Source organism: Mus caroli, unplaced genomic scaffold, assembly GCF_978045245.1.
Source record: "Mus caroli unplaced genomic scaffold, Mus_caroli_1 scaffold_8, whole genome shotgun sequence".
NCBI lineage: Eukaryota > Metazoa > Chordata > Mammalia > Rodentia > Muridae > Mus > Mus caroli.
The window spans coordinates 4,800,757-4,813,699 of record NW_028227263.1 but is presented as its reverse complement, the minus strand read 5'-3'; the positions used below and the strand labels follow the sequence as shown (position 1 = coordinate 4,813,699).

Here is a 12,943-nt window from a genome sequence, read left to right as displayed (position 1 = left end):
GAGGAGCAGATGTTCCTCCTGATTCAAAATGATGGGGAGAAAGTTTCTAGGTACAAGAAATAGAGAAAATGAAAGATATGTGGTTTTCAAATGGTGTGGTACAAACAATAAAGAAGGGGCTTACATGGAGGAAATACATTTGTTCCTAGCCTTCCTGACAGCAGACAATTTGAAACCAGATTTCAAGTGGTAAACTGTGGTATTTTCTCAGAAACTGATACACACAATGGTGGACCTGGTGCTCTCCATGATGACGTTGAATCTCAACCAGACAGAAGTGACAGAGTTTGTGCTGGAAGGGTTCTCAGAGCACCCTGGTCTAAGATTGTTCCTGACGGGCTGCTTCTTGTCCCTCTACATGATGGCTCTAATGGGCAACATTTTGATCATCGCTTTGGTCACCTCCAGCACAGGGCTTCACAATCCGATGTACTTTTTCCTGTGCAACCTGGCCACCATGGACGTTATCTGTACCTCTTCTGTGATTCCTAAGGCCTTGGTTGGCCTAGTGTCTGAGGAAAACACCATCTCCTTCAAGGGATGTATGTCCCAGCTCTTCTTCCTTGCATGCTCAGCATCCTCTGAGCTGCTGCTGCTCACAGTCATGGCCTATGACCGCTATGTGGCTATCTGCTTTCCCCTACACTACAGCTCTAGGATGAGCCCACAGCTGTGTGGAGCCCTAGCCATGGTTGTATGGTTCATCGGTCTTGTGAATGCATGTGTCCACACTGGTCTGATGACACGTTTGTCATTCTGTGGTCCCAAGGTCATCACCCACTTCTTCTGTGAGATACCCCCACTCCTCCTGCTCTCCTGTAGTCCTACATATGTGAATAGCATTCTGACTCTTATGGCAGATGCCTTTTTTGTAGGCATCAACTTCATGCTAACCTTGTTGTCTTATGGCTGCATCATTGCAAGCATCCTCCGCATGCATTCTGCTGAGGGCAAGAGGAAGGCTTTTTCTACCTGCTCATCCCACCTCATTGTGGTCTCTGTGTACTATTCATCTATGTTCTGTGCCTATATCAGTCCTGCTTCCAGCTACAGCCCAGAAAGAAGCAAAGTTACCTCAGTGCTATACTCGATCCTCAGTCCAACCCTCAACCCCCTCATCTATACACTGAGGAACAAGGATGTCAAGCTTGCCTTGGGCAGAATATTGGCCTCTTTCTCACGTTAAGTGGAGATGTGCAGGCTTTTCTTCTGGCCTGTGCTGTTCCTAATCACACTTTTCTAAGAGCAGATTCGTGGGGTGTGGTTTATTTATCTCTGTTTTAGAAAAGCTTTGCCTGATGCAAGGACTGGACCATTCCACTCACTGTAACCTTAAATACACTAAAATCCTTACTGGCAATGTAAACAAAACACTCAAGCTTTATTTCATTATAAATACAAACCATTTCACAACTAACTAAAATTTATCTAAATGGGGGTTTAATATTCCAGGACTGGATGATTTTCAGTGAGTGTCAATGGTGATTGTCACAAAACAAAAGCATTTCATGCAGGGACTCTCTGCAAATATAACAGGTACTTTTTTCAGAGTTATGGCTAATAAACCTTAACTTCATAGGGAAACTTGAGAGATCAGCATGACCACAATGTATTGGGGAAATCATGTTGCAGGTTTTGGAGTCTCCCTTTCACAATTTCCTATGAGCTCTGGGAGTCAAATAGCATGGAGAAACAGATAATCTATGGAGTAGAGATAAAGTTGAAGTTTCATAATGAAGTCACATATGACACACAGCATACTTATGACAATGGAAACAATCAAGATCATGGCAAAGACTAATTATTTCCAACAAACAGATTTATATTAACGACCACATGCAAATGGTAGAGTAGAATCACACTCTCTCATGGCATGGGTCTGAAGTTGGGACAGTCATTGGTTGGCCATGCCCTCAATGTTAGCTCCTTCTTTATCCCTGCACATCTGGTAGGCAGAAAAAATGTGGGTCAATGTTTTATGACTGGGTTGTTGTCATAATTACTCCACTGAAGTTTTGCCTAGATACAGGAGTTGGATATCTCATTTCCATACCCCCTATAGCTGAGAAGACACATTTCTTGTCCTCAGCTGAGCAAATGTGCAGGATGCTTACAATGATGAAGCCATAGAACAATATGGTCATTAAGAAATTTAGAACACTAAGGAAAATTTCTTAAATGACTTTCATGACATTGTTGATGAAAGTGGGGCTACAGAATATCAACAATATCTATAGGATCTTCAGGAAAAAATGTGAGCCCAGAATGGAGTCATAGGACAGTGGCAAGCTAAGTAGATGAGCAACATGTAACTGAGAGACACTCTGAGCCAGGCAAAGGTGCCAGAGTCACACAGGCCAAGCTCTAAATTGGTATGCTATAGTACAAAGGCCAGCAAATGCTTAGATATCTGTTGAAGGCTGTAGCAGACAAAAGGAGTAGATCAGTACTCAGGACCCAGGTGAAGACAAACACTTGGATAAGGCAACTGATGAAAGAAATGATGTTCTCTGCTACCAGGCTTTGCAGCATCTTGAACAGAATGGTTTCCATGTAGAGTACATCTAGCTAGACAGGATTAAACAGGAAGAAATACATGTTAGTTGATAGTATGGAAGTGATGTTGTAATGGATGGCCATGATTCTTATGCTAAACAGAGTAAATAAAGAGAATAGTGTGGCCTGGGGTCACTATTGGTCTAAAATACTTTCTAGGACCAACACATTACAGTGGACTGGCATCCTAGAGCCATAGCTGACACTGTTGTCTGGGCCCAGGGCAGAAATTTCAGCATGGGCCTCCTCCTCAAGAAATAGGAAATATTATTATTCTTAGATGAAATTTGCCTTAAAGCCACAGAAAAATAAATTCATGTAATGGACAATCTGCTCTAATAAGAAACAAAGGGTTAATTTTTTATTATCTTGCTCTACATGTTAAATGAATAAACAAGTTTGGGGACATAAGTAGACACCACATCAGGTCTTTCATAGAATGTTCTTTACTCTGTTTAGCATAAGAATCATGGCCATCCATTACAACATCACTTCCATACTATCAACTAACATGTATTTCTTCCTGTTTAATCCTGTCTAGCTGGATGTACTCTACATGGAAACCATTCTGTTCAAGATGCTGCAAAGCCTGGTAGCAGAGAACATAATTTTTTCATGGGTTGCCTTATCCAAGTGTTTGTCTTCACCTGGGTCCTGAGTACTGATCTTCTCCTTTGTGTGCTTTGTGTGCTAAATGTAACACCACACCTAAGTAGATACAATTGTGTTTGAGTACTCTTTTAGGCTGACAATCTGTCTTCTATTGTTGTAGAAACTGTGGCAATGCTAGAAAAATACAATTAGAAATGAGGCAGTGGGGTATAGCAGGCAGTAATAAGGGTTTTATTTTGATGATCACAATCTTTCTGCAGATAACAAACTCTAGAAACAGACCTGAGTGTAGTCTTTACCAATGTGGACCTTCATCCACATAATCAAAAGGAGTTTAGACATCCCCTTTAGTTTCTAGTCTCTTGATTCAAAAATTGAATGAAAGAGCAAATTAGGGACATATTCCATGAAGATGGCTTAAGAATGTGGACTGACACTCTGTATCAAGTCCCTGAGCAAGTTGTTGTATGCATCAAGGACCTGACCCAAAATAGACACAGAGATGACCATGTTCCAGCAAGCTGACTATGTGAATATGTTAGCAATAGAAACGAAATTAAAACTCCTATCTGAGAAACCTCTGACTACATCACACTTAGACCTAGGTAAGTGATTTTGACTTCCTTCCTGCCCTCTGTTTCTAACTCCTCATTCCTGTAGCAGACCACTTTTAGGGGCCTCTCTTCTCTGCTTCCATTTTCTCTGCAGATCCAGATTTCCTCCCATTGTGTCAGCTTCCAATACCTTGAGCCACTCTCTGTAGCCTCCCTCAGCCCTGAAGAAGGCTGATCCAGACTTTGACCTAGCTGCCACTGAGAAGGAAATTACCTAAGGTAGAGCCTTCCAACCTAGATGGCTCTTTTGTTTTGCCACCTGCCACTGCTCTCTCCAAGACACTGCTACCCGCTGAGAAGCCCCTGAGATGATCGGGAGGAACATCCTATTCTGCACATCACCAACAGGCTAGTTCCAGACACCAAGAATGGACTGGCGGGGGATAGGTCTTCCCCTTTTATAAGTAGACTCTCTTAGTAAACTGGAGGGCCTTGAACAGAATCATGTCTTGGTCTCCATTAATCTCTTGCCATCTGTATTGGCTATTTTTGTGTCAACTTGACACAGCTGGAGTTATCACAGAGAAAGGAGCTTCAGTTGAGGAAATGCCTCCATGAGATCCAACTGTAAGGCATTTTCTCAATTAGTAATCAAGGGGGAAAGGCCCCTCTTGTGGGTGGGACCATCCCTGGGCTGGTAGTCTTGGTTCTATAAGAGAGTAGGCTGAGTAAGCCAGAGGAGGCAAGCCAGTAAAGAACATCCCTCCATGGCCTCTGCATCAGCTCCTGCTCCCTGACCTGTCTGAGTTCCAGTCCTGACTTCCTTTGGTGATGAACAGCAGCATGGAAGTGTAAGCCGAATAAACCCTTTCCTCCCCAACTTGCTTCTTGGTCATGATGTTTGTGCAGGAATAGAAACCCTGACTAAGACAAATTGGTACCAGCAGAGTGGGGTATTCCTGTGACAACCCGACCATGTTTTGGGGAGGACTGTGGAAGGACTTTGGAACTTTGGGCTTGAAGATCCATTCGTTGTTAAGAGCTCTGTCAGATGTTGTGTAGGAGCTTGGAAGATAATGCTGAGAACAGTGCAGAAGATGGAGGCCTGGTTTGTGAAATTTCAGAGGGAAAATTAAAGACTCTCTTCAGGGCCATTGCTGTTTTTATTGTGAAGATTTTGTAGTTCTGGTTAGCTGGGGCTGAAGAATCAGCTGTGATAAACAAGATACCAGAACTACTAAAGCAAAAACTTTGCATTACTGGGACTATTGATGCTGGTTAGCTGGAGCTAAGAAATTAGCGGTGATTAAGAAGAGACCAGCATCGTTGAGGTGACATCTTCTGGGAAGTGTTTTCTGAAAGCACAAAGAGGCTGTGTTCCAGAGATAGGCAAGATTGTACTCCTTCTGCAGTGGGACTTGGTAATGTGTAAGGGTCACCCAGGTGGTACTGGTTTTGAAGGCATGAAGGGGTCACGCAGAGTAGCTGAGGATTGGCACTGTGAGAGGCCATGGAAGGCCATTGGTGAAGGTGCAGCCCCAGTTGTAATTGAAGGCCCAGGACTGAAGGGGTCACGCAGTGTTTTGGAGATGCCAGTACCACGAGATGACCACCAAGAGCAGCAGCAGCAGTGGAGTACAGGCATCTGGAGCCCAGAGGACGACGTGTGTGCTACAAAGGGCATGGCTGGAGAAGTGACCCAAGCCCTTGGAGGAGCCCAGAAGATCGTGAGTTGGATCCCAGACGTTGGACAGTTGGAGATTGATTTTTGCTTTGATTGTGACTGTGCCCTGATATTTTCCCTCTTGAAGGAAGAAACTGTTTTAGTGGAGCCCACAGTTAAGAGACTTTTAATTGTAAAAAGTCTTTGGATTTTAAAAGAGATGGATATTTTAAAGAGATTGAAATTTTAAGAATATGTAAAGACTGTGGGACTTTTAAAGTTATTTAGATCTTGGGGATGAATAAGAATGTAAGGGTTGAGGCTTACTAGTGATGTGTTTGTGTGTCAAGTTGACAAGGGGTCAATTGTATTGGCTATTTTTGTGTCAACTTGACACAGCTGGAGTTATCACAGAGAAAGGAGCTTCAGTTGAGGAAATGCCTCCATGAGATCCAACTGTAAGGCATTTTCTCAATTAGTGATCAAGGGGGAAAGGCCCCTCTTGTGGGTGGGACCATCCCTGGGCTGGTAGTCTTGGTTCTATAAGAGAGTAGGCTGAGTAAGCCAGAGGAGGCAAGCCAGTAAAGAACATCCCTCCATGGCCTCTGCATCAGCTCCTGCTCCCTGACCTGTCTGAGTTCCAGTCCTGACTTCCTTTGGTGATGAACAGCAGCATGGAAGTGTAAGCCGAATAAACCCTTTCCTCCCCAACTTGCTTCTTGGTCATGATGTTTGTGCAGGAATAGAAACCCTGACTAAGACACCATCTAAGTCTCTTTCAGCCCCAGCCTGCCTCCCTGGTATACCCAGTTCAAGTAGGCCGCAGGCCAGCATACAACTCTACCTGAGACAATGAGAACAGCCTGGCCAAACAAGACTGGGAATCAAGTACATGATCATAATACACATTCCTGTTCTCCTTTTCAAATTTCTTACTCTCATGTCTAGCCTTGTAGCAGATCACATTCAGTGGTCTTTCCTTCTCTCCAAATCAACTCCCAAAGGATTGCACCAAACCTCAGAGGAGAAAAAGCTTTAATCCTCCCTGTATACCCTTTAAGCCCTTCCTCTTTGCCCACCCACATTTCTTCATATCAGCCCCCAATACCTATATTAGAAGCACAACCTACCAGGAAACCTACAACCACCTCACATTGTTAAGATGTAGGGAAAGCAATAAAAACAAGAAAGTGAGCAAACCAAGACAAGACAAAATATAAATACCTAAAATCGCAATTATCCCAAATCAAAGGTTTGCAGATGAGGCATACCAACAAATTAAGTGGAATCAAAATGTTGCTCACAAAATCTCTCAATCTCAATAGGTTCAATTTTTCAAATAAGACATTCTAAAAGATCATATTTGAAAAGAGGATCCATTCTTCTGCTAAATCCAACAAACACATCTCAACATCAAGGATAGACACCACCTCAGATTAAGGATGGTAAAAGATATCTCAAGAAAATGTACACACGAAGCAAGCAGGCCATTTTAATGTCTGACAATGTAGATTCAATCCAAAATTATTCAAAAGAGACATTGAAGAATATAATGTAATCATGTAAAGAAAAGGCCAGCAAGAGGATATTGCAATTCTAAACATCTATGTACCAAGCACAGGGGCACCCAAGTTCATAAAGAAACACTACAATATGTGCAGATATAAGCACATATTGATCCTCAAAGAGTAATGCTTAGTGATTTCATTAGCCAAATCCCCAAGAGACAGGTCACACAAACTAAAACTAAACTAAATGCACACAGGCTGGACCTAAACCTCCTCACACATATGTAGCAGATTTGCAGCTTGGTCTTCATGTGGGGACTATCCCAAAAGTTTTTACCTGTACATGGCGTATGTTCTTCTAGCTGGGCTGCCTAGTCTGGCCTCAGTGGGAAAAGTTGAGCCTAGCCTAACAGAGATTTGACTTGCCAGGGTCAGAGGACATCCAGGATGGAGCAGAAGGGGAGGGGAAATGGAGAAAGGGCTGTGGGACAGGTGACCAGGAAGGAAGCAGTAAGCAGGATGTAAAGTGGATACGTAAAAATAATAATATAAAGGTATTCTAACACATCACAAAAGCTTGCGAACAAAATCCAAGAATATATTGAAAAGATCATCTCCTTGACAAAGTAGGCTCCACCCCACAGATACAGATCTGATATAACAAATATAAATCAATAAACCTAATCTACCACAGAAACAGATTGAAAACAAAATTACTAATTAGATGCAGAAAGGGCCTTTGACAAAATTCAAAGCCCTTTTATGGTAAAATCCCCAAAGAGACTTGAGATAAAATGGATATAAGTCAACATTATGAAGGTGATTTACAGCAAGCCCACATCCAACATCACACTAAATAGAAAGAAAATCAAAAGTATTTCCACCAAATCAGGAACATACAAAAGTACACTCTCTATATACCTATTCAATATAGTGCCTGAATTCATAGCTACAGTAATAAGACAACAGGAGGAGATCAAGAGGATACAGATGGAAAAGAAGTCAAAGTATCTTTATTTTCAGGTGATATAATTTTATATATGAAAGACCTTCAAAGAGAGCTCTGTGCTGTCCTCAAGATCACCATTGTCTAGACACAGCTCTTCTCACTTGCACTAGGCCTGCTACACTGGGAGCATCCAAGTTAGACCATATCCAGCCCCATTCTTCTGCCAAATGAAACCCTGGGGCATGCCCTAATACCCTAAACTGCATACTGTCCCACCCCCAGATCTATTCTCCAGTCACCACTCCAACTGCCTTCACCAGATCTGTTATACCAGTAACATCCTGAATAAGTCCCTTCCCATATGAATCCCCTGTCTTGATCAGAATCCTGTCTTGGTTCCATCTCTCTCTCATCCTGCTCCCTGAGCACTATTGTGCAGTCCAAGGCTGCCCACCTGAGGCCTACTGTACCATAAACATCTGGTTGAGGCCATTTACCCAGAGACCTGCTACATCAGGAACATCCAGGGACCAACAAATGGCAATAGGCGTATATATACATATGTACCCTTCTTCAGCCTAGGCAGGCTGGTTCAGACCATTAGCCACTGAGGCTGAGCCACCTGCTGTGCTGCTTCTCATCCCTCTCCTTTGATGTGACACTGCCTGCTGCCTGCCTGAGGCTGAACCAGTTCTCCAAAATTTTCCGGAGTTTCCCTAGTTTGTATGCCTAGTTTCCCTTTCTTTCAGCTCCAGGTTGCCTCCCAGGCTTGAACCCAGACAAAGAGCCTCAGGCCGTCCCCAACAATTTGGTGTCCCACGCCGGACCTAGGAAAAGCAGAGGACACTGGAAGAAACACTGCTGGTTTGGAGCTTCATGGAAGAAGAAAAGAATTAAAGAAAATTCGTACAGGAGAAGCAACAGGCAAAAGGTTGCTAGGTGTGGTACAGTCTAAGCTGGAACAATGCTAAACCCGCACGCTGGATTTGCATAGGTGCAGCAGTGATATCAGGATCTAGGAACACAGCAGGCAATCGGCCGCAGCTTCCAGAAGCTGCTTTTTAGGTGAGAGAAATAAAAGGGTTTGGATTTAATAATCAGGCAGATTGGCCGCAGCCTAAGAACTGTATCAGGTGGGAGGAAAACTCTCCCAGAGACAGAGATTATTCCCTCTGTGCCCTACAGCAGAAGTTCTCTGCCCTCTTTGTGTTTTTGTCTAAGGTCTTGTCTAATGTCTGGTGCACCAGTCTGTCCACATGTTCAATTCATGTATGTTCATGTCTAGTCATCTGAATTACTGAATGTTCTGTGTTTCATGTTGGAAAATAAAAGATGGCTAATATTTTCTCTGCTGGTATAGCAAAGCCGAGAGTGGCCACATGCTTTAGCTAGGATCAGGCACAGCAGGGGGGCCCCTGCTGGAAAAACTGTTTTTTAAAAAAAGGGAGTCTGCAGCCTCATGGTTTTGGGGCAGAATAGCTAATAGATGTTTTTTTTCTAAGAAAATTCTCTGCAATCGTGATTATTGTGTTTAGCTAATGACAAAGTGCTTTTTATTTTATAATTATAGCTAGAAAAATTAATATTCTCTGATTGGTCTAAGTGGATCTGCTGCATTTGGTTTTTTACTGGTAATGTGGACGCCTGTCTTCACAATCAGCTCAAAAGTTATTGGTTAGGATTAAATAATTGTTACATTGGTAACAGAAGGTTAGCCTTAAATTGGCAATTCAGGAGTCTTTTCTAACACGTGGCATAAGCGGGCCAAAAAATTGGGCCTCCTAAGATACTTCTAGCTGAGATAATATTTAATGTGATTCTTATTAAGTAAGATTAAGATAAGATTTAAAGCAAGCTCTCTTTAATGAAGCATTAAATCTTGCACTGTCATGTATTCATAGGTATAAATTGGCATCCAAACGTTGTAATATGATAGTAATGCTTCTAATATTGATTCTAAAGATGATAAATTGTTTTGAAATTGGGTTTTGCTTTCCCAAAGTTGTACTTATGGTCTAATATTGCAAAAGAAACTTAGTAATTCTAAAATCTGTCCTCAGGGCAGGAGGAACTAAGCTCAGAGAGCAGCCTCTGCAGGGTTTGTGTGACTTTCTTTTGTCTTGCAAATGGTGCCTAAAGAAGCTCTCCTCGCCTCTCCTTGCCTCTCCTCGCCTCTCCTCGCCTCTCCTCGCCTCTCCTCGCCTCTCCTCGCCTCTCCTCGCCTCTCCTCGCCTCTCCTCGCCTCTCCTCGCCTCTCCTCGCCTCCAGGGGAATTTTCTTTTAGCTAAATAAAAGAACACTGTTGCAGATCTATCCAGATGTTGCTCTAAATAGAGTTTAAATTCTAAGTTTATAAAAAAAAAGGTCAATCATGCTGTAGAATTTATCAGGACATTACAATTTGACTTGCCTACTTTATATAAAGTTATTATAGATTTAAAAGTTTGGTGTTTTTCTTTTACATCTTAATAATTGTAAAGGGTTTGCTTCTAGTGAGTTTGTAATCACTGGAAAATTCTGCCTCTAAGTATGGCTAAATATAGGTCTACATTCTGTAAGAAATTTTTATCATTTCTGCTTCTATACAAGAAGCTAAGAGTTTGAATCTTTCGGTGTATATTGTTTTCTAAGTGGAAAGTATTTTATTAGCTAATGCCTCTCAAGGGAAGTTTACTTTAATTCTTTGCTCTCACACAAGAAGCTTTTAAGTTCTGGGGAGTGGCTGTTGCTCCAGAAAACATTCAGAGGCAATATCTTTTTATTACTTAGGGTTTTAGTTTACTACAGAAGGCTTTGCAGAAAATTTAAAAAAAGCTTTTATAATTGTTATCAATTATAATCAATGGTAATTAAATATTAGCTGCCCATTTTAGTTAATGGTTATTAAATGTGCCCACAGCAATTCTTCAGCAAGCTGCATTGGGACTAAGGGTGTGAAAACCTTAGCTGTCATTAAGCTGACCATAATCAGGCTGCTTTAGCCTTACTGTAAACATTTATCTGGTTCCTGTTAATCTTTTGAAGTCATTCCTTTGTTTCATGTCAGGTAACTTCAATGTACTTTGCCTGCTGTGACTTCCTACCCCCTTTATTTTCTGTATTCTTTGGCAAGAGAAAACATTATTCTTATCCTCCCAGCCAGTGGGCTGCTGATGGCGGCGGGGTGGGGCCTTTGGGCATGCAGCTTTCCCTAAGCATGGTAACATGGGAGGCCACCAGAAAGCAGGCAGCTTTGTAGAGAACTCAGGGGAGGGCCTTGCTAATCATTGCTCCCATGAGCCTCTGCCTGTCCCGCCAGGGTAGCCATATTTTTCCCACTAAGACTCAGGGTGCTCTGCTGCCCTCACTCCTGTTTTCTAGCCTACTACAGATCAGACCACCTTCAGCCTCTTCTGCCTGAGAGGAAGGCCAAGGTGGCAGCGGTGGTGGCAGCAGCAGCCAAAGGCATCGCAGATAGAGGCACGCACCACCTCCACTTCGGAGATGTGGGGCTCGGCAGCGGGTTGAAATCCAGAGTCCTTTTCTTTTTCTTTTTTTTTTAATTAGGTAATTTCCTCAATTACATTTCCAATGCTATCCAAAAAAGTCCCCAATACACTCCCCCCCCAGTCCCCCACCACCCACCCCCACCCCTTGGCCCTGGCATTCCCCTGTACTGGGGCATATAAAGTTGGCAAGTCCAATGGGCCTCTCTTTCCAGTGATGGCCGACTAGGCCATCTTTTGATACAAATGCAGCTAGAGACAAGAGCTCTGGGGTACTGGTTAGTTCCTAATAATGATCCACCTATGGGGTTGCAGTTCCCTTTAGCTCCTTGGGTACTTTCTCTAGCTCCTCCATTGGGGGCCCTGTGATCCATCCAATAGCTGACTGTGAGCATCCACTTCTGTGTTTGCTAGGCCCCGGCATTGTCAGACAAGAGACAGCTATATCTGGGTCCTTTCAGCAAAATCTTGCTAGTGTATGCAATGGTGTCAGCGTTTGGAAGCTGATTATGGGATGGATCCCTCGATATGGCAGTCTATAGATGGTCCATCCTTTCTTCACAGCTCCAAACTTTATCTCTGTAACTCTTTCCATGGGTGTTTTGTTCCCAATTCCAAGAAGGGGCACAGTGTCCACACTTTGGTCTTCGTTCTTCTTGAGTTTCATGCGTTTAACAGATTGTATCTTATATCTTGGGTATCCTAAGTTTTGGGGCTAATATCCACTTATCAGTGAGTACATATTGTGTGAGTTCCTTTGTGAATATGTTACCTGACTCAGAATGATGCCGTCCAGATCCACCCATTTGCCTAGGAATTTCATAAATTCATTCCTTTTAATAGCTGAGTAGTACTCCATTGTGTAAATGTACCACATTTTCTGTATCCATTCCTCTGTTGAGGGGCATCTGGGTTCTTTCCAGCTTCTGGCTATTATAAATAAGGCTGCTATGAACATAGTGGAGCATGTGTCCTTCTTACCGGTTGGAACATCTGGATATATGCCCAGTAGAGGTATTGCTGGATCCTCTGGTAGTATTATGTCCAATTTTCTGAGGAACCGCCAAACTGATTTCCAGAGTATTTGTACCAGCTTGCAATCCCACCAACAATGAAGGAGTGTTCCTCTTTCTCCACATCCTCGCCAGCATCTGCTGTCACCTGAATTTTTGATCTTAGCCAATCTGACTGGTGTGAGGTGGAATCTCAGGGTTGTTTTGATTTGCATTTCCCTGATGATTAAGGATGTTGAACATTTTTTCAGGTGCTTCTCTGCCATTCAGTATTACTCAGGTGAGAATTCTTTGTTCAGTTCTGAGCCCCATTTTTTAACGTGGTTATTTGATTTTCTGGAGTCCACCTTCTTGTGTTCCTTATATATATTGGATATTAGTCCCCTATCTGATTTAGGATAGGTAAAGATCCTTTCCCAATCTGTTGGTGGTCTTTTTGTCTTATTGACGGTGTCTTTTGCCTTGCAGAAGCTTTGCAACTTTATGAGGTCCCATTTATCGATTCTCGATCTTACAGCGCAAGCCTTTGCTGTTCTATTCAGGAATTTTTCCCCTGTACCCATATCTTCGAGGCTTTTCCCTACTTTCTCCTCTATAAGTTTC

General features: G+C 42.7%; 1 protein-coding gene across 1 annotated transcript; it reads left to right on the top strand.

Annotated features, from left to right (window-relative positions):
* Positions 1–226: 226 nt before the first annotated feature.
* Positions 227–1,186, top strand: LOC110298602 (olfactory receptor 13A1-like). The gene has a single exon (XM_021167940.2). It carries the CDS (start codon positions 227–229, stop codon positions 1,184–1,186), a length of 960 nt encoding a protein of 319 aa, XP_021023599.1.
* Positions 1,187–12,943: the final 11,757 nt, after the last annotated feature.